This window comes from Phasianus colchicus, chromosome 8 (assembly GCF_987193195.1).
Source record: "Phasianus colchicus chromosome 8, bPhaCol1.hap1.1, whole genome shotgun sequence".
Classification (NCBI taxonomy): domain Eukaryota; kingdom Metazoa; phylum Chordata; class Aves; order Galliformes; family Phasianidae; genus Phasianus; species Phasianus colchicus.
The window spans coordinates 29,010,824-29,033,460 of NC_143443.1; the positions used below are offsets into that span (position 1 = coordinate 29,010,824).

General features: G+C 35.6%; 1 protein-coding gene across 6 annotated transcripts in view; it reads left to right on the forward strand.

Annotated features, from left to right (window-relative positions):
• ATRNL1 (attractin like 1) overlaps positions 1–22,637 on the forward strand; it is a 425,218-nt gene that overhangs the window by 372,625 nt on the left and 29,956 nt on the right. For 3 of the 6 annotated variants that reach the window (XR_016468855.1, XM_090145543.1, XM_031597423.2), the window contains one exon: positions 1,079–1,193. The exons of 2 other annotated variants lie outside the window; for them this stretch is intronic. Coding sequence is in view for 3 of the 4 variants with exons in the window: in XM_090145543.1 (XP_090001669.1) it covers positions 1,079–1,193 (115 nt within the window). In the remaining variant the exon portion in view is untranslated. Of the gene's footprint in view, positions 1–1,078; positions 1,194–1,479; positions 1,678–22,637 lie in introns of those variants that run through there. One more of the 6 variants, XM_090145542.1, reaches the window with a different exon arrangement.

Below are 22,637 nucleotides of genomic sequence, written 5' to 3' on the forward strand. Positions count from 1 at the left end.
AAGAAGAGAAACAAACGCTTATGCTGATTTTGACCTAATGTTTTCAGAAATATCTTTAGCGGTTGACTAAACATTTAAGCTCTCAAAAGTGAAATGCCTATCTGTTAGCAAGCACAAAATACAGAATGGTGTAAATATGGAAACATAATAAATTGTCATATTAGAAATTTACCATTCTGTTGCTTTGTAGGCTGCTCTGCTTCCTTCTAGATTCCATGTCTTGGAAAGTTGAGAGCAAGATGGCAGTAACCATTTACTCAAAAGCTGACTGTAAATTAGAAGATCTGTGTAGTTAATAAAAGAGAAATGCTTAGTAACAGCAGATGCCTCCTGCCAGGATAAGCACTGTTATCCTGGTTTTATATGAGACAAAGTAAGGTGATAATTGAACAACCGACATTTGAAGGGGGTTTCTGGGTTTATCTGAATAAGTAACACTGCACCTGTTTTTGTCTATGTTTAAAAAAAAAAAATTAAAAAAAAAAATCAGGAAGGATGTGCCTCAAGGAAACCATTTGTTTAGCAGGACAGAGTCAGAGCAGACAGACCTATAGGTCTGGGAAACTTATGAATGATCTCTCTCTCTCTTCTTACATACATACATACATACATACATACATATATATATTTCTTATTTAATGGTTTTGACATTGGAAGAGGGTTAGGTAGTAGCTGGCTGTAGAAACACAATTCTTTCAGGCAAGTACTTCTTGTTCTTATAATATGGGAAATTCTAGTATTCTCAGATACCATTGTGTGTATCAAAAATGTTTTGCCATTTTCTAAGCTTAAGAAGGTGAAATTGCTACATCTAGTCAGGTATAAAATGAGGAGAACAATTTTGCTGTCTTTATGATCATTTCATTTTTTCAGTTTGATTAGATTTGCAGTGTGGGCTGTTAAAGCCCATTTTTCAGTCAATTAATACAAGTAGGACAATCTGCTTAAAAGCAAAGAGCTAATTGGGGAAAAAAAAAAAATCTTCATGCTGTTACAGTGAACCTTAAAATAAAGAAGTACAAATAAAAATATAAGAGAAATCTCTATCAGGTGTTACACGAGTCCCTTCCTTTTCCAGGGTGCTCCCAAACCAATTGCCATCGAGCCGTGTTCAGGAAACAAAGCTGCTGTCCTCACAGTATTTTTATGTCTGCCAAGAGGATCATCAGGAGTCCCACCCCCGGGTCAGTCAGGTAAGGCTTGTGCTGGTGGGCATCACATCCATCCTCCTGCAATGCATTCTGTGTGGACAATTGCACACATACAAAATAATGCATGGGCATATGAATGCAAGGAGCTGTTCAGTCAAGGTGTTTAGTTTGGGCTCAATGTTTAATGAGGGATTTTCATCTGGAATTTTGATGTGGTATCTCATATAAAAAGCCTAGTGGGCAATCTAGGCTGGTGTGCATACATATTATTTCAGGAAGCTAGAAGCATGCCATTGCACACCAGGTTTTTTTTGTTTTGTTTTTGCAGGACAGAACATTTTCATGTGTGACTGCTTGTACAGTCTCAGTTCATTTGCTGTAAATGATTCTGTAAAGGGAACACCAGTGATTACTCTCTTCAGTTTACGTTTAGTGCACTAAGTAAGTTTCTTTGCACTAACAGAAATAAATGCCAATGCTATGCTGTTTGGGATTCAGTTAAAATGTTAATATTTACTAGAATTCCTGTTGAATGAATCCTGGGATTTTGTGATTGAATCTGCTTTATTAGGAAAGTGTCCACACTGGAAATAATCCTGTTTTTTTTTTAAAACAGCGCTTGCATTACCTGGAAGTACTTCTCATGGTGATCTGTCTTATCTGATCTCTGTTAGACTGCTGTATAAAACCATTACAGCCATACTTGTAAAATACCTCCTAAGCAGGAGGAACCTACAGTCGATTTTTAGGTCCTTTAAATACTGCCTATAATGATTTGATACAAAATGGAAATGATAACAAAGTTCAGACAGTAGTCTGAACACTTGCTATTTCAGAATTTATTGGAGGGTTCTCCAAAATGAGCACCTTTGCAGCTAATGATATGCTGCATGGTATGGACCAAAATACTCCTATAAACCAGAAAAATATGCTTTAAGGCTAACTTTTATTATTAAGAGCCAGAAAGATATCATCTTAACCTTTAAAATCCATTTAAGAGATTAAAAAGTACTGAGTAATGATGATGAGGGTGAACTCAGTTGACTTCTCTTTGAAATAAGCTCAGCTATCTTCTCTTTTGTGCTTTATGACCCTCTGTTATTTTGTTTGGTTGTTTTCTTCCTGAGTTCTGAGATGAGGATTTTGTTCTTAAAATGCAGTTTGTGGCTTGGAATTTCTGTACGTGCTAGGAAAATAAGTGCTACTGATACTTTGTGAAATGTATTGCCTGGAAAAAGTATATAAATGTAAGTGCTCTGAAAACGGCAGTGAAAGAGGAAGGATATTTAAAGTATTCTCTATTCATGTTTTAAGGAAATGAAAACAAAACAAAGGTGTTTATAGTCTGACAAGGAAAAACAAAACATAATGAAAGAAATTAAAACTAATTGTTGAACTGCAGCTTAAGATGTTTTTTTTCATTGTTTTCGATTTGTCTCACTGCAGAAGAGCAGAAAAAATGTGCTTAACTGGTTGCTTCGTCATCAGTTTCTATTCGCTATTTAAATCTTCTAAGAAGTAATTGCTGATCTTTGCTGTGTATGAAACACAGTGCAAATAGGCATTTCAAACCTGTAGTTGAGTTCAACAATGCAACAGATGTGTCATTTCAGTCTCTCAATGTGAAAGACCGTACCTCTTTGTATACAAATTGTCTTCCTCTATTTTATTACTTACATTCAATCAGCTTTGTAGTACATATTTTAAATCCTTTTCCGCCATTGCTCATTATGACACTTTATTAGTTAGAAACATCTGACATTTTTTTTTAGTCCCCATCTGCAACTCCTGCTTTGTTCAGGGTCAAAAGCAAATAGGAATGCTTGAGGTGTGCAGCCATGCTGATTCAACCATTAGATTATATCAGACTATATTGCTGTAATCATTTTCCCTAAGTGTAATGAATTTTGGTACTTGTGAACTGCCTTCACTGTACGTAACCATGCATAGTCTGGCAGAAGCTATTATGCAAGTTTGTTGGCATCCCTGTAACTCCACTAATCCACTTCGTTCCTGTCCTGCAGCCCTACCTGCTGCTGCTTTCCTGGACTTTCAGGGAGCAGATGCTGTGAACTGTGCCAAGTCATTTGAAATGATGTGGAAGTTTTGTATAGCAGACATATGTTTGCTGTGCAGTTGGTTTCCCTTATGACCTAAGCTAGGTTAAAACAATGATATTTAGGTGGATGTAAGTAATATGTTCAGCAATTATGTCTTGCCATAGTAATTTTAGAATCATCCATTACTTGCATATAATCATTTTCATGCTTATTGGGATCATTCTAGGATAAAACGGAGAATGTGTCAAACATTTGTTTAAATGATACATCAAAAATACTGATTCTTAGTTCACAGTGGAACTAAGAGAGGAGACTGGATTTTGTTTCCTGTGTGTGTATGTCTGAAATACAAGGAAAGACTACCTGTATTGCTGTGCATCGTGTTCTTTTTTTAATGAAGAATGCTAATATTTTCATAATAACTAAGATATTCTGTACTGGAGTTATTAGGGCTGTATTCACATGTTTTTAATAACCTGCTGTGCTCAAAAGTGGGTTTTATTTGTTTCCCAGGTTTATATTAGTAAATATTGTACTTAAATAGTCTCCCTGAATGTTTAAAAAAAAAATAATAATTCCAATGTAAAGGTTAGTGTTTCTACAGCATATGTTCTATGCTTCACCTTTATCAGCAGCTGGAAGAAAACTTGAAACTACAGATGGTGGGCTTTGGCCAAAGGCTATGCATGGCAAAAATTTCTCTAGGAGGGACCATATGCCCCACTGGAGTGTTCTCTACGTTCTGCAGAAAATGTTCAGAACTTTACAGAAAGAGGATTTTGTTGTTGTTTAGTTCTAAGTGCAAATGCTACGAGCCTACAAAACGCAACTAGGTTGATGTAATTAAAATGTTTAATGTTAATTCTTGGTTCAAGATAGATGTCATACAGATTGATCTTGTAGATTCAGATTAAATATTGAGAAAAATGAACTATTTGAAACTGTATTCATAGTAAGTCACATGTATTGAAAAAGGACATTTTTGATGGAACAATTTTTTTTAAATAATTAAGCATCCTTAAAATCTAGAAAGTCAATAAATGTTGCCATTGAATGAGGCTAGTTATGGTGCAAGAGGCCTTATGTATTGTTAGGTGTACATTGTGAAGAGGACCTTAATAATTTAATCATATTTATCCAGAGTAGGAAATGGTTTTAAATAAAATTTTCTTGGATTAAAGTAGAAATTACTGAATTATAAATTAGAATAATCAGTATAAAACATAAAGGAGTGCTAGTGATGGAAAAAACACCTACTGTGGCTAGACTGATAGAACATGATTGCTCATTTTTCTGTTGTCTCATTAGTTACATTGCACCTGAGTAATCAGGTCAGAATTCAGAGGTTGGTGGAAATATGTATTTTCATACAATCCCTGTGGATATTATCACATATGCATCAATGTATGTGCGTATCAGAAAAAGTGACCATTTGCAGTGAGCATGTCCTGCTGGTTTTGTGACATGTTAGAACATAGGGGACATTTCTTCTTGCTTTTAGTGTCTGACCCCATGCTTTAAATAGCTTACACACTACTTAATGTCAAGAGATCTAATAATGAGAACAGCTGCAACCAGATCTGTAGAAAGAACTAAATTATGCATCTCAAAGAGTATTGAGCAAAACAGGCTAGACAAAAAATATAGGAGGAACAAGAGGATAATATATAAATTGCTTATTGCAGAAAGAGGTGCCAATGAATTACCAGCAGTGGAAAGACCAAGAATAACTCCTTCAAGGTCTTAATACAACTCTGGTGATATATTGGGCAGTGCAGAAAGAATAGCCTGGTAGTGTGATAAATTCTGCTAAAAGAACTGTGATCATGTCATCATTATTATTAAAGCCAGCTAAATCCCACACTTTGAGGTATCAAGGTACTGTACAAAAAGTTTATAGAACTCTATGATAAATGTTTGCATCATTCTTGGGGAAGGCCAGTAAGTGCTCTAAAGCACAAGGAGAACTAGGAAACTAGAGCAAAAAAAAAAAAAAAAAAACCCAAAACAAAACAGAATCAAGGGATGCAATTTGTGAATTATTTATGTGTTGATACATTACTTTCACAAAGCAAAATTTCCCTAGCAGGTAGAATTGACAGTTCGTCCAGTAAAGGTGTGTTTTTCTATTAAGATAGTGAGAAAGTGGCGTTGAGGTTGTATGTGTATGAGTGTCTCTATCTATTAAGCCACAAACAACATCTAAACGGCTAAGTCTAACTTTAGACATTAAAATAACACCTGCAAATTGAAATCAAAACCTAAATAAAATGTATTGGTTAATAGAGCAAATTCAGTGGAAATAACTTTGTAGTGTAGGTTGTGGAATGTGCATCTTGGAAGACTTTGTGCAACATTCTATTGTTACAAATAGAGATGCTCATAGCAAGTTTTTATATTCGCTGAGTCCCTCCTACAGATCTGAAAATTGCTCTCTTATATCTATGAATCGAAGCAGAACTTCTGTCTGCGTTGACTGTGGCATTCAATCCTACCCAATCAGCACACTACAGTAGGATCACAGAATCAATAAAATTACCGTGCCATCTGCCTTCGCTGTATTCACCATCTTAACAAATAATGACTTCATTAATTGTTCTACAAGACAATTAGCTCTGCACGAGGTTTTCAGTACAGGGGTTTCTTAGTACTATTTCTAATTTTCTCTGATTAAAATTCCAAATTATGATGTATATCATAATAGACATAAGTTATTTCATATTTATATTAATAATTGTTATAAAGTATTATTTTAATAATATTAAATTAATATTATATATCGTTCTGAGCCTTGGAAACAAAACTATATGTAATAGTTTTCATAGATTTATAGAATCATAGATACGTGCATTGGAAGCTTCTTTAAGACCAACTGTTAACCCAGCACTACCAAGTCTACTGTGAACCATATCCCTTAGTATTACATCTACATATCTTTTAAATATCTCTTTGAGGATGGTACCTTTCATAATCCTTCCAGTGAATAAATTTTTCCTAACATCCAACCTATACTGTTCCTGGGTCAACCTGAGGCCACTTCCTCTTGTCCTATAGCTTGTTGCTTGGGAAAAGAGACTGACCCCTGACTCACAACAACCTCCTTTGAGGTAGTTATAGAGAGTGATAAAGTCTTCCCTGAGCATCCTTTTTCCTAGACTAGATAGTCCTGAGAATATTGCATGCAGTGTTTTATAGGCACGTTTGGACTGGTAACTACAAGTAAAAAGCAGCAAGAAGGAGAATTACTTAACCTAGAGTAAAGTTTGTATTAAAGGATTTTTTCCTCTGGTTCCTTCATTGAGAACTAAGACTTCCTGTTTTTTTTTTTTTGTGTGTGTGTGTGTATATATATATACGTGTATATGTGTGTATATATATATATAGGGCTCTCATGTGAAGAAAGATCATGAATAATAGACACCAGGAGAAGAAAAGTAGAGATAGGGGAAGAAAAAGCCAGTTATTCATAACTGGTAGGTTATTTACACTCTGAAACATAATACTACTAGAGAGAAACTGTGAAAAGAATGTCTAAATAAAACAAAGCATGGCTCTTTCTCTTTTTTCCTCAGCCTATTTATTAGTCCCATCAAAGCATTACCAGGGCACCCTACACACGTGTACATGTTTTTCTGCATCATTCTGTTCTTTGTTCTGTACCAGACTGCCTCTATAGACTGAGTGTCATCTCATTCTTTGTAGTTTTGGAGACAGATTTATTTTCTGTGTGTTATTGATGGAGTTGATGCATTTAAAATGATTTCATATTTATAATCTAACAATACTATTTAGGTAGGATAAAGTGATAGGTAAATAGGGAAAGCATTATAAAAGCATTGAGTAAAACTGAATTCATCGTAACACCCACCAGAAGGGAAGGAAAAAACAGGATAACAAGATTTCTGCTATGAAATACTGAAAGAAAAAGAATCGTTTCTATTTTTCTTCTCTGAAATGATGATATGCAGCTGGGAATGAGCCAAACTATGTATTACAACACATCACCATGGATGCCTACAATTTGTGTTAAAATTCAGTACTTGGTGAGTCAGGCATTTTGTCTGGACCAAAACCCGAGCAGGATTTCTATCACCATATAATTCACCATTACAATAGGAGGGGCACAAAAAACTATCTTGTTTCCAGAAAAACTATAGATCTACATTATAGAAATGGTACCTCCATGGAGTGCCAAGTCATGTAGCTTAGCTTGTGGATATGTGATTGTATTGTATTCATTTGACCCCAAATTCTGCAGATAAAATGGATTATTTTGAACTAGTAAATATGAACAAAATTTTTTTGAATGTTTACCTTATGAAACATAATTTTTTTTAACTTTCACCATCTAGACTGAAGATTGAGTTAAATCTCTCTGTGATATAAAGTGTGACTAGAGTATTTCATGCAGAAATAAATTTTCGTAATTAAACTGAGAGATATTCTGCCTTAGTAAACAATATGTTGCCTGTGAAATGTTCAAAAAACAGAGTTGAAATGTATGAAAAAATCAAAATACTATTTGTAAGAGATTGATAACTTTAAGACTAATTGACTTCCTGAAGAGTAACTTTCATTTTTAGATGGACGGGTGAGTTTGTCAAGTGATCTTGTCTCAAAAGAAGTAAAAAAGAGTTTGTTCTTGCTAACTGGAAATGCTTGGCAAAATGACTCTTTAAGACTCAGTGAAACCTGGAATCATCTATTCTGAAGCTCATTTTACAGAAGTTACTTTCTTTTATATAGTTATGCCTATTTTTGGCATGACTATTTTCTGCTTAATTTTGTTCTTCTGCACTGCATCGAACGAGGGAGCAGACTGTGTTTATAGTATTGACACTGTGAAAAGAACACAGTGGTAAGTAGCAGATGGTGCTGATGATTACTTAAAAAATATTTATGGCAATAGCAAAAACAAAGTAGATAATAAGACCCAGTGGCCAACCAGACAGCTTCACACCCTAGCCCAAAACCCAAAGCAATTATTTGCAACCTGCAGGGTATAGTCTTCACTAAAAAAAAAAAATAAAAATAATAAAAAAAAATGTTGAGGGTTTCTTAGCATAGTATGCTTTGTGAATGATGAGGTATGAAGTGAGTATTGATTTTGTCTGGCCTTATTGTTAAGAATTTTAGGTGGATCTGTTATAAATCACTTTTTGCATCATTCTAGTCATAGAATCTTGATTCCTTTTTATTTCTGAAGTATTTATTTGAAAAGGGATGTAAACAATTTAAAATGAAGAACATACTATATGATGTTAGCATTGTGTCACAAATCTTGGCTGAAGTAACTTATTGATTGGCCGATAAAAGCTTCATGCTATATAGCTATCAAAGAAAACAAAGTAGGCTGAGATGATTGTTTTACAACTTTATCACTGGATTTCCTGCCCTAGAGGGAGTCAATAAAATGAGACATTAGTAAAAACTGTTAAGTATTATAAACATTTATTTGACAAGTAGTTATTCATTGTTCAAACAAAAATTATCACAGTTCCTTCGGAGTATTAGGAATATACTTTTTTTTTTCTTTGGGCCCTTTTGCATCTGTAAATGCAAAATGGGGACTGAAATAAAACCTGACAATGCTGTAAAACTTCTGAATACTGTGAATTATAAGGATGGCCATGGACATCTCCTCAGTTGTTTATTGTATTGGTTGAGTCAGTTTCCAGTCGCATTCAAATGTCACTTTGCCAATTTTCATTCCCCACTCATCATGAAAAATACAGAGACAGTGGTGGACGCTCATGGTCCTAAGTTTTTTGATGTGAAAGAATCATCATCCTTCAGGCAAACATGTGAGCTGGCCATCAGCTGAAAGAAGATTGAAGATTTACATGACTAAATTTCAAAATACAGCCAGTAATACAGACCTTGCCCGTTAGCAGGTCAATGACACACAAGCTCTGTCATGAATTTGGAAGGGTTAGTTTGTTTTCCGTTCACACTACTTAAATTAGAAGGACACTGTTAATCACAATGGCAGTTTTAGAATACTTCTAATTTCCAACTTAAATGTAGCCAGGCATAATTATGCATGTTTATTCTGTGGAAGAGGTGTTTTACCTAAAATTCTTGTTTTCAACGTGACATATATCACCCACATATCTTAGCACAACAATTGTACACCTTTTTACCTGTATTTTGCCAGGCAAAGGCAAATAATGGCTACTTGAAACATGTTCTTCTTTCTGATTTAGAACAGGAGAATGATTACATTTATATCCCTTGAATACTTGAGGTCATGCACTCTCTCTTTCGTATTCTACTCCTTCTCTGTATTGATACATACCAGGGTTTGTCATGATTAAATTTCAACAGCATGTCCCTATTTTTATGCCAAAATTTTTAATGAAAATATTAAGCAAGACTGGTCAAAAGATTGATTCTTGTTGCCATGCTATACCTTCATCTGTCTCCTTTGTTATAGCTACTCTTTGTTTTCTCTCCTTCATGTAGTTGTCTGCTCTCTGTAATTCCTGTAATATAGATCATTTTTGTGTCCACTGATAATATCCCACTGTATAGAATACCTTTCAAAAATCTAGATAGAATTATCTTAACCATGTTCTTATCTAGAAAATCAATTAACATTTTGTAGAAAGAGGTCTGATTGGTCTGGCACAGTTTTTGATGAAATGTGGATGTGTTTTGCACCTTTTCCATTTACCTGACTTTAATTGTTCTATCCTGCCAAGTATTATGTAGCTAAGTGTAATCAATAAATGATTCTTTTTTTCTTGATTCTAGACAACTTTTAATATGAAATAAGTAGCATTTACTTTTCTCAATTTATATGCCACTGTTTGACAAATTACTAAACATCCCTGCTACCAACCTTTGTTTTCTTGCATTCTTCAGAACTAGTGTTCTGATTACCCTGTCAATGCATAAAAGTTTTGTTTCTATTTCCAACCCTTGTTCCATTATCATTCTGAATTGTACCCTCTTTGATAAACATTCTCTCTCTCTTTTTAACGAGCAAAAAAAATTAACTCAGTTCTGGAGCAATATCTAGATGTTCTCCATCTCACTCCAGCTCTTGCTATGTAGCGATTTTTCCTTTTATTTTCCTCTCTTTCATTTTATTTCTACATTGAAAACCTTTAGGTATTTGCAAATACCTTGGTAAGGTTTAATTTGACTTTTGACAGTTCTCACTTTACATTTCTTCACCTCTAAAACACAGTTTCTTTGCAGTTTGAACTTTTTCATCTGTTTTCATAGTTTCTAAATTCAAAATCTACATGGCCTCACTCCTATAGATGCTAGTTGGTTTCTGCATAACATAGTTCCATGACTTTAGAAGTCATGGAAGAGTTGACAGTTTTTCTTGAGGAATGTCTGGCAGTTTGTCTGTAACTGCATGCTTTTCTGTTGATGTACAAAGGGACAGATTTCTAGCAGTGATTTTGCCCTCCGATGGTCTGGGTGAGATTTATGGAAATTGCCCATTTTCCTGTGCTCCCTTCGTTGTCATATGGCAGGGACAGCCTTAAGATCCCACAATGGGCTTTGTACGGAATGTTGGGGAACTGCAATCTCTTAATATTCTGATCCCCTTCTCACTGCTCAGATTTCCTTTCTGTGATTGTTTCCTCTAATCACACTGGTATTTTACAGAGCTTGGTCTTATTTACTTTTTCAGGCTATGGAATGCTATACTCGTGGTGCTGGATGTGGTGGTTTGTGTTGTTGTTGTTGTTGTTGTTGTTTTTTTCTGGATGCGTGGTATTTATTTCAAAGCCTATTTGTAAAATGAGCACTGTATATTGTGAGTAGGTGAATGCTATTCATAGTGTTAGTGTAGGCTCATCAGCTTAAACATTCAGACTCATGAAAAGCAGAGATATTAATCTTTCTTTAATCACTGAATAGGCAAAAAGGTTGGCTACTTTTGTAATATCGAGCCATCAAATCATAACTTTTCATTTAGATAAAAGGTATAAATGTTAGTTATTTTTTTTTCCAGTGAGATTCATGCCTATTCAGTCATGCAGAAGGCCACAGGATTTGCAGGGCTTACAGAATCACAAAGAGATTGATAAGATGTACAAAAAGTAATTCATATGTAGGAAGAAGTTAGGTCTTCAGATTTGACTGTCTTTCAGGTAGATCCTTGGGCACTCTACAAGGCTAAGCTTTCCATAACTGAAAAAGATTGTAGATTGCATTTCTTCTTTTGACATGAACTGTGCAAATGTCAACAAAAGAAAAAAACAATAGCAGAAAAAGGATAGAGGCAACTGAAGAACACGTGAAGTTCTCAATTTGAGATCTTGCTGAGAAAGGTTATATATTTGTCATTTTTAATAGAAATTCTATTTAGAAAATAAAAAACAGCTTTCACTGGTATGGTTTATTTCACACAAGTGGAAACACTTGGTAGTCAGATAAAGCCATTCAGCAGTGATTTGTTCCAAAACTCACTGTTGGTATTGATATAAAGGCCCAGTGTTTCTCGCATAGAAAACATGCAGCAATAGGGCCTTTCTTTTCTGCATCCAGCCCATACGAACGTGCAGCTAAACCTAAACTGAGGATCTTTTTGGCAACATTCCTCCCCAAATACAAGCAGATGATTTTAAACTTTCTCCTGCTAAACTAAACCTGTTGGTCCTTGAGAATCCAACAGATGTCTAACTCAAGATGAGTTGGAAAATGAGGTAAAGTGAACAAGTCCCTGCTCAGGTAACACACTGGATGATATGTGTTCTTCCTATTGGAAATTGGGGCCTGCTTTTATATTCTGTCAACATATAGTAGGTGGAGCAGATGGCTTACGGATAAATTAGAGCCATAAACCTTTCAGGTATAAAGTTATGTATGATTTAAATCTTTCAACAAGGGTCCCATTACCTATTTCTCCTTCCTCTAACTTTAAATTCTTTGAAAAGAAGCAGCTCTATTAACGTAGACATGTTTGAAATCCACCACTAGAAATAGTTACATGGAGACCTACCCTGATTCTTAGTCATACCATCATGGAAACTTTCATTCATCACTGGGACAAGGCAATCGCTTATAATTTACCTTCCCACACTTATTTTATCAAGCTTTTGGGCTAAGATGCTTCTACTGTCTATTTTTGGTATAAAGTTATCCAAAATTATATAGAGACCAATGAAATTTATCATTCTGTGGCATTTGATGACATCCATCTGTTTATTTATGAAGCCATTAAGGACTTATTGAGTTACTAGACTACAGAGAAAATAAATTGAGTTATCATCTGTAGTTAAATTCAGTCCTTGTGTCTGCTGTCTTTTCAGGCTGTATGGTGTTTTCTGAAATTACAATGGCTTTGCAGGCCCAGACGTCAGGAATACATTTTCTTCACAGCCTTTTTATGCCATTCCAAGTCAATTTCTAATGCGTGAGCAATTTGTGGTTCTGGAAAATGTTGACAGAAGGATGTCAGGGCTTTCTTTTCTTAGCAGTTTAAAAGCGTGATAGGGACAGTTCTCACTTAAAAGCAGCTCTTAAATTTTGGAGCTGCTCAATAGATGGAATCATTTGATTCTTTCAATCAATATTGTGCAGCTACTGTAGGAAGTTAGGTTTAAAGCCTGTGGACACAAATTAATATAACTATCATTAAGTAAAACACTTTTAAGATGAAGGATGGAAGAAGAGCCACACGCTGTGTTCTATATATTTATTCAATGACTATACTGTAAGGAAGAGGAAAAGACATAAATCTCAAAACTTGCTATTAGTAAAATTGGAGAGCAAACTGAGAAAATACGTCTTAATGGGATACTTTCTGTCTTGTAATACGAGTGAGATTGTACCAGTGAACTCCCTTATCACTGGCAGCATTTTTTGGTTGTTCCTTCATTATGGAAATCACTGGAAATGTCCTCTGAAAGAGCTGATATGGATGCAGCAAAGATATTAATACAAACCACCCACAGATAGCTGAGAGCTGAAGGTTGGGGTTAATGAGCTCACAACTGCTATAGAAGACATGCTTGTTAGGACATCTTCCCTTATGGTTGCATCTCAGCTTCTTGCCTGCCCTGTTCTGTTTCATAATTCTTGAACTGAAAGCTATAGGGAGTACAGTTCAGAGATGTCTGTGTGCCAGCTCATGTCTTACTGGACATAGTGGGTTCAGGTCAGGATTGCCTGTAGAAGGCTAAGGCTGACTTCCTCGTCTCTGCAATATCCTTTTATCATCTGGGGCTGTGCCTATGCACTCAGCTAGCTAAACAGCATATTCAAATGGCTACCTCTTTGCAGAACATGAAGCAGTGGTAACAACATAAAACTCGCCAGACGTGCTGTTTGGAATTAGTTTGAGCCTAACAGTTCTCTCAGAACTCCTACACTGTGTATCATACCTGATTGCAGAACTGCCCAAGTATTTCAGTGGGCTGCATTGCTCTACATCCTATAGCTTCTGCAGTATTTGGGCTTCACTAATATTAGGGCTATTCCTGCCTACGGTTACCCAGGTTTAAAAAAAAAAAATAAATAAAAATAAAAAAAAAATTGGATGGTGATTTTTCTTATCTTACTTGCAAAATACAGCAAAGACAAATGTCTGTGGTAACAGCAACAGGGATAAGCTCACTTATAAGGAATTAGCAGGTCCATACAATGTAAATAGGCCAGTGGTTGAAAAATTGCTTCTCCTACATGATGTCATAAATATATAAAATCCAAGGATCAGTTGAATACAGGAAAAATAAAAATAAGGAAAAGCAACAATGAATTTAGGGTTACTGTAAATATTTTTGGATTTGAGACACAAATCATGTACCAAAATAGATTTATTGTTCATACAGAGAAGATGGTGAGCTGGGAAGTGACTGAATACTAATTAACATAGAGATATGACAGACAATCTATCCACAAGGGAGAAACTTCTAACTAGCACCTGCATATGGAGGACTTTTAGAAGAATTCCTTTTTATAAACTTAAACTTTCTAAAATTCTTGTATCTCCGAAATTCTAATATTAGGTGAATTTTCCAAATTGCTAAGCACGTAGCAGGAATCTGAACAGCAGCAGAAAAAGGCCAACCTTGTCGCTTTAAGTCTGTCATTTCAATAAAGTTGTCTTAAGCGCTCAAAACATGCTAGGGTGTAAATGAATGCTTACAAAGGAAATTACAATTGCAAACTATATTTAGGGTTGAGAGTGACTCAACATGAAAATTACAGAAAGTTTAGGATGAAAACGTATCTACCCTTTTCACCCATTCTGTGCTTAATTCCCGCTATTTTTATATGTATTTATTACTTCTAATTTAGGATTCAATGATACACAGTCTTGATGTTTTCTCTTGCATCTGTCTGCAAATGGGAGTTAAAATACCTGTTACCTTGCTGTAGGGCGAATGCAGTAAGGCAGTATGCTTTGATTTTGTTTTGGGTAAACTGGTGCTTGTCCTCTGAGAGTGATATATGACCATGATATTCATAACGACACACCAAGTCTTCAGACTTGTCCTGCTAGAATCATTCAGTGTGTTTTTCCAGGTATGTAACTGCTTCAGTGCTATATTCTTATCTCTTTCCCTTCCCGTTTAGGGACCTACTTTCTATGTGGTCTGCTGGGATTTGCATCTACTGGAACACGCATCCAAAGCAGATGCTGGTCCTTGTTCTCTTACTGGTTTCCCATATGTTTGGGGATGGATGATGTTTCTCCGTGCTCTCTGTAAAACAGAGATGCTGTTTGTGAGGATGTGGCAGTGGGAGCAAATGAATTAGTGTCTGAGATGTTCTCAGATTCATTGTTGCAAGTGTAATAGAAAAACTTATAAATAATCATTCATAGTATGGCTTACGCTTAACATCGTCCATTAATTTTCAGATTCCTGCATTGCCTCAGCAGGAAAGTCTGAGTCAAGGAGGAAGTTAGGAGCTCTTCCTCAGTATTTCTTGATGCATTTTCAGATCAGTATCTGAGAATAGAAAATACTCTGTTTTGTGTGACTTTCTGCTTTTTTTTTTTCAGGGAAGTGCAGATTAATTCATTATTCTTCCTGTAGATAAACAGTTGCTGTCAAATATGCTCATGCAGGAATCTTTGTCCACAGTAGAGAAATACTGATTAGTCATCATCAGGGAAAATATATAAATGCTCTTAGGTAGCGTGTTGCAATTGTGAGTAAAAGGAGTTTTTTGTAGAGAGATTTTGACTACTTGAAAATGTTTCAATATGCAAAAAGCGTAACAAGTTACGCTATGAACTATTAGAGCATAACACATTACATTCAAGAGAAGACTGCATCTTTTTCCTGGGGAAACAGCAGAGGAGGATTGGCCATAAGGTATGAGGAGGATTGGCCATAAGGTATAACTTGATTGAAGACAAATGTGAATTTCAGGTGGAATTTTCTTTGCAATTTCTGAAGATTTAAATTATTAAATTTTAAATACCAGCTATTGAAGAAACATTGTTTGAATAAATAATGCTTGCTTTTATAGAGGGAGAAGATTTTTTGTTTGGAAAACAGCAAACTATGTCCAACAGCACATTGTGCCACATCCTGAGCTGCATCAGAGGCTTGTTTAGATTGATGCAGGAGAATTATCTATTGCTTTATGAATTCTGGTACATTTAAATTAAAATATATCCTTTAGAGTTTACTGATGATTTAGTAGTACTTGCTCAGAAGAATGTATCGGAAGTTCTATTTTATTTTAAAACCATACATTAAAATCAGTTCCTCATCCACATAAGAAACATTATCAGCTATTCATTGGCTTCAGTTCAATACAGAATCTGAAGAACAGTCTGAAAGTAACATCAAATTTCCTTTGCTTTTGTGAAGAGCTTGATAATGCAGGATACATAGATGAACGTGACAAAGACAACTTTGTATAAATGACCACTTCCAGCAACAGCTGGATCTCCAGGTCCCACATCCCACCACCATGACTCACGTGATTCCACCTTGGTTAGCACCAGAGGAGATCTGGAATGCCATTACAGAACACTTTTCAACCTACCATTATTTTCAGTAGGAGTGATGCCAAGCTCCTTTCAGTGTTGATTACAGAATCGTAAAAAAAATAAAGCTGGGAAGGACTTTTAGAGATCATTTAGTCCCATCTTCCCTCTTCAAGGCAGCATCAGCTGCATGTAAACAGTTCTTGGCAGATGTTTGACTAACCTGTTCGTAAAAGCCTACAGAAACAGTTTCTGCTTCTTGCCTAGGAATTATTTTCTCATGCGTTGCTGTGCTGTTAGAATTTTTTTTTAATGGTTAACCTAAATTTCCTTTGCTACAGTTTAAGCCCATTTCTTCTTATCATGCCTAAAATGAGCATGAAGAAGATTATTTCCTTCCTTTCCTCTTCTCTACATCCCTTTATATTTTGATGTTTCCCCTCAATCACCTTTTTCTATATCAAAATAGTCCCAGTTCCTCCAAGCTGGTCAAGGTCATGTTTTCTAGTCCTGTTTGCATTGTATTAGTCCTCTGTACTATGCATATGCAAAGATAGATGAAATGGGACTGTAAAATACTGAGGGCTGGAGGGAGAATATGTATTTTAAAAGGGAATCCAGCATTGAAGAGCAATTTTGCAAGGATACCAGGTTATCTTTCATTCTCCACAAACATAACTTCCATATTCTTTACATGATTAATTACTGATGGCTGATAAAGCTGAAATAATTTGCTGATAGGCTGGCCTACTAGACATAGTGTGTGACACTGTAGTCCTGAACTTGGGCAGTATGCAGGATCTTTAGAGAAGTACGAAATCATAGTTGTGGTTGATTTACGTTGTTTCCCAAACCTCAATTTTACTAAGTGAGTTGATGCTAAAAATGGAAAGCTTACTCCATGTTTCTTCCCTGGTTTGGCTATTTTTAGGATTTCCTGCAGAGATTTTAGCCCTGGGATTTAATTTCTTCTACCCACAAACAAGCCCATCCCTTTCCATATACAGCAGAGTCAATGATTCATGTCTGGTGCAGTCAGCCAGCAAGGTTCAGTTATTATTCCTGCAGGGTTATGGCATTTTGTAGCAAGGTGCAATGAAAACTGCATTGAATGGAGAGGAATTTGTCTTAGGAAGAAAGTCTAATTTAGTCCCCAGCAGAAGTATTGTGTGGCAATTAGGATCTGCGATCTGCATTTTGCTCACAAGGAGGTACGCACCATCAATTCAGAAATAAACTTGTAAGTTATTTAGCTAATCTTTAACTGTGTGATAGTTTCTACTAACATTTGGATATGGCTGTATAATCTGATAATCCATTCCATCAGGGTAGCACTTAGAAATTCTGTAATTTGTATCAGTTGTTAGTAGGGGACTAGAGCTCTATCCAAATAACATTTTCCTGATGATAAGTTTCAGTGACGCTTTCTCTGACTTTTTTTCCACTGATCAGAGGTACTGATATGAAAAGAGATTTTGAGAAAGCACTATTCTGAATCTTCTTATCTTTTTTTTTTTTTTCTTGAATGGACAATATGGAAAATGGACAATATGGAAAATATTTCATTTAGTCAAATAAGCAATCAGAAACATCTTATAACTGTTAACCTATTTAAGGCTCAGTTTTTGCACTGGATTGAGAATTTGGGTTTCCAACTTCAGCAGTAGTAATTTTTCTACACTTAATGAAATCACTTTACACTTCTCCCTTTCTGTGTGACCTTCTTCAATTCCCTATAGAAAATGCAAGATGTGTTGGATTTTATATTCTAAAACAGACAAATCTCTACACTGAACCCATATATAAACAATGCAATAACCAACAAATGTTGGCTGTACTCACCACCTGTCCCACTTGGATGGTATAGCTCAGCTATTAAAGAGAGATTACATCAGCTAGCACCTCTTGAGACCTATCTTATACACTGCATAAAACTCAAGGAAGACCTGGTACCCTTTTTCATACTGGAGCAATTATGCTGTCAAATCCTTACTTAACAGGGATGCTGAACAGCCACTCCTTAGATCCCCTCAATCACTCATTGAATCCCCTTACAAAATGCATACGCATGGAACAACTAGTAAACCTAATCTGGAATCCCTGTCTGTTTTCCCATAGCTGCTGCTTATCCATCAAATTAGAAGCTAAACTGTTCAAATACTCACCTGTGAACTTAGAACATGACGAAAAGAAGCGTGCCCCTGTGTTGCTACACCATGTCATGCTGGAATTTGTAAAAAAAAATGTGTTATGTGGCCACAAACTCTAGACTGTCCCTTGAAAATTATTTCCTCAGAAATCCCTTTCCTGGTTTTCAGGCAACACATCTCCCCCTGTATCTACCAATCTCAGCAGCACAAATACTCATGAATCAGCGAGTGGTACACAGAATCAGATACTGAGGTGGCAACAAACTCCACATGAAAAACTAGCCAATGCCTCGCCACTGTCACCTCAAGTGCCCCACTCTGTACCATCGTATTCCACAGATTCCATGCTTTCATATCCTCAAGTATAAGAAATGCATCTATTTCTAGGTACATGTATTGCTGCAACCACAATGAAGCAGAGTGAACTTGCAATCTGTTAAGCACACAAACTTCCAGCTGTTGGTAAAAGAATACAGTTGCAGAACAAAATACGTAGTTAGTACAGCCTACTGGGGTTAAACCACAACAATTTTAAAGTGCAGTCCTGAGTTATGTTAATGTGGATGCATCCAAAGGAAAAAAAAAGTAGCTCCCTCATCAAATTGGTGCTTCCACTGATTGAGAGACATCTAGCCGCCTCAATATTAAAAATTAGTTTCCAAGCTTCAACTATGTCTCCTATGATTGACTATTATTAAACATTTTAGCTTTTTGAATTAAAAAAAAAAAAAAAGTCCTAATGAGTTTTACAAGATAAATAGTTTATGTAGACCTTCAAGCTAACTAGCATATGTATGCCTGGTGTTTGCTCCGTGCTGTGCATCTTTCTTTGCACAGTTCCTGTACAGTTTAGCTTATGGTGCATTGCTTGAGTGCTTTTGAGAAAACAATTTTTATTTCTTCTCTTTGAATTTCCCTGGCTTATCATAGTACCTACTGTATGAATCTTTTTTTTCCTTTTTGAGGAAAAAAAATTGAGAAACTTCCCTTCACCAACTTATATTTCTTTGGATAACAAATTGCGTGCTTGAATTTCAATGCTGTGTTTCTTGCTCTGGGAGCTGAAACTTGATTATTCATCTGAGACTTGGCAAACTAAAGTGCAGTTTTCCAGCGGAGCTGGTCTGTGTGGTTCCTTACTTTGAAAGAAACTGTTTCTACTTATTCCTTAGTGCTTCTGGAGAAATGACTGCTAAATATGGAGGTAACTGCAAGATTTTGAGGGTCTTGTATTATTTTTCTAGTAGAAATGAAAAAAAAAATACCACACTTACGTCATGCCACCAAGTATCAATCAGATAGTGGTAGTAGTAATAATCTATCACTGAAGAGGAGGGCTGAGACTGAGCTCTTAACCAGCTTCATATTTGCAAGGCTAAATTACGCATAATTCAGAGTTATGAGCTCTTAACTGTTTTTTATTTCAAATTATTTATATTTTTGGATTGCAGTGCAGACAGCCTACTGAAAAGTCAGTGATAAGTAAAAACCCCACCTTCAAAATAGTAGTTCTGAGTGTTCTCCAAAGCATAAGGAAAGAAAATGGAATATTGATTTATCAGGAAATTGTACATTAGAAAATGAAACAGCTTTGAAAAGATGGGTGGAGATGCCTTATTGGCAATGCTTCACAGAGTGCATTCTGATCTTCTTTGCATTTGGATGCCACTTGTATCACAAATCTACCACTCTTTAATTGCAAAGCTGTTCTGACAGGTCTTGAAAAGGAAATGTTCTTTCTGTTCAAAACATTTTCAGCATTTCAAGACAAACAATTTATGCAGAGGAAGAAATAGCCGCAGACTACCCATTATTGCATCTGGAAACATACTTTAACATATTCTTTGCTTTGGAAGAAAGGCTATGAATTATGCACGCTTTATGACCTGACCACTCACAAATTAGAGAGTTGGCTGTTTTTTTCTCCATAGTTGTGTCTTCTAATCTCTAAGTCTGCCATAATGCCATGGTGCCTGCCCCAGGCTAGTGGGATTTAAGTAGAAAAAAATGAACCTGCTTGAAGTTGCAGGCCTACTTGTAGTTGGTTTCATTTTAGATACAGTTGTAATAATTTTTATTTCCTATTAGTACAGGGAAAAAAAAAAAAAAAGCACGTGGTCTTATGTACACTGACTTCACATAGAAAGATATTCTACAGTTCGATTTCCTGGATCTCTTCCTGACTAAATGAGATGGCATTGTTAGACAAGGCTGTAAAATTGAATACTCTATTTATAAGCTGAAACAGCAACGTGGACATCAACTTCGTTACAGTAGATAGCATTTTAAACTCTGATGTTATGCATGGGTGTAGTTAGCAGGATAAGAAGTAGTAATGTTTATTTTTCAAATTGAATGTGATCTTTGTGTTGAAAAAAAAAAAAAACAACCACCAAATAATTGAGAAGAGACTTCTGATGCTGTTCTGCAGTTACAAGTAACTTTCAGTCTAATGTGTTCTCCTAACAAACAACAAAAACAGAAGCAGAAATGCGAATGAAATCAACCACAACAACATATGCCATTTTTTCATGAGCAACTTTATTCGTTGTCTGCATATAAAGTGGTGTATTGACATCGCAGCAAAAGACATTTCAGACTTGTAGACACTTCAAGTTATGATTATGGAAAGTAACATTCAAGAGATTGAGTAAGGTATGACATATTTCTCCGAGGAAGTAAATGTTGCTACAAGTAAGCATCCACACACATACAGGAAAATTTCATTTGTTGTGGTTTTATCAAACTGCTTATTTTTATCATTTTTATGGAGAAGACAAGAATTGTGGAACACTATTTGTTATTAGTAAGTTAGCTGCTCTTCCTACATATTCAATTTTCTTGTATGCATACTTGCATATGCATTTTCTTGAGAACATGATAGAAGGTATGGCTCTATAAGATAAAGCATTTTTTTTTTTCATGTGCAATAGGATAATCAAAACAATGAATTGTGAAGTTGTCCTGCTAAGCAGATGCTTTAGAAATTACTTTGATGGCATAGTGCTATTCCTTCTGCGCATTTTGCTAAAAACCAACAGATAATCTGCCCTATTTTAGAAAGCTTGAGGTTTGATGTATTTTTAAATGTGTATGCATGTGCATATGTAGAGAAAAAAATGATAAATTTACACTGTTCTCAATCATAACACTCAAGAACCCCCTCTTTAGAAAGCTCAAAACTGGAGGAGGGTTCCTCTTTGAGAAAGTCTTTGTACTTTTCTGACTTCATTAACTGATCAGTTTTCCCTCTCTATACAAATCCTATCTTAATGTCACTGAATTACATATCACTGTGATGTATCCAAAGATATTAACTAAAAATAAGTAGAAAGAGGTACCTCAGTATTGCTTTGAATTTGGCCGTTTTAAACTAACTGTGTGAACTACTTCCAATATTTTAGATGGTGGTAATGAACTACTTGTATTTATTTATGCCTGTATTTATTTGATTACGACTCCTTAGATACTAAAGTTTGTATTCTAATGCTGCTACTGACTTCAGTTGGGCTGAGTATTAGTAACTATAGGTAAGACTGAATGTATCTGTAGCTGTTTGATGCAATTAACAAGCTTAAATGCAACTGCTGTTACAGCAATATTTATAATTGTTTGTGAAGTGCTTGTGTAGTTATATATGAAATATTTATCTAGAGGAACTAAGTATCCCGTCAGAAAAAAATATTATGTTATTTATTTATTTTTGCTGAAAAATATGATTACTTTCAAGGCAAGTCTAATACTTCTGTTCTTTGCAGTAGCCATGAACTAAAGAAGTACCACCTCTTTGTTCCCTTAATTCCATCTAGTTTAGTGGAAACGTAAACCATAAGACATCAGATGATGCAATACTATTACATGTTTCTGCAGAACAAATGCAACAGTCATTGTGTTGGTTGGCCATAAGGAAGGTCAAAATTACCCTCCTTACTTATATTTTAGCATAGTGCAGTGAGTATGGACACTCCTGGATGTGTCCATACATATGGGGGTGGGGAGGTTACATGCACACATGCACCTGTAATTGAGAAAATAAGGAGATTTCTGTTGCTGAACAAAAAGAGCTATTAATTTATCAGAAGAAGAATGTTGTAGGGAGAGCTTAAACATTGGAGTTGTAGATGTATGATTTTAAGCCCTGGGTAAAAGCAGACTGCATATGTCATAGAGATGATTTGTCTTTGGATGATAGCAACATCTCTCATAAAGCAGTCCACTCAGTCTATGGAATGATATTAGCAGTGAATGTGGGGAATGTTCTTTTCCAGTAGCTTGAGGTGTACTCATATGAAGCTTGCTAGTGAGTAGCATGGTAAATAAAATCTTGAGAAAAATGATATATGGTTAAGGATGTATTTCA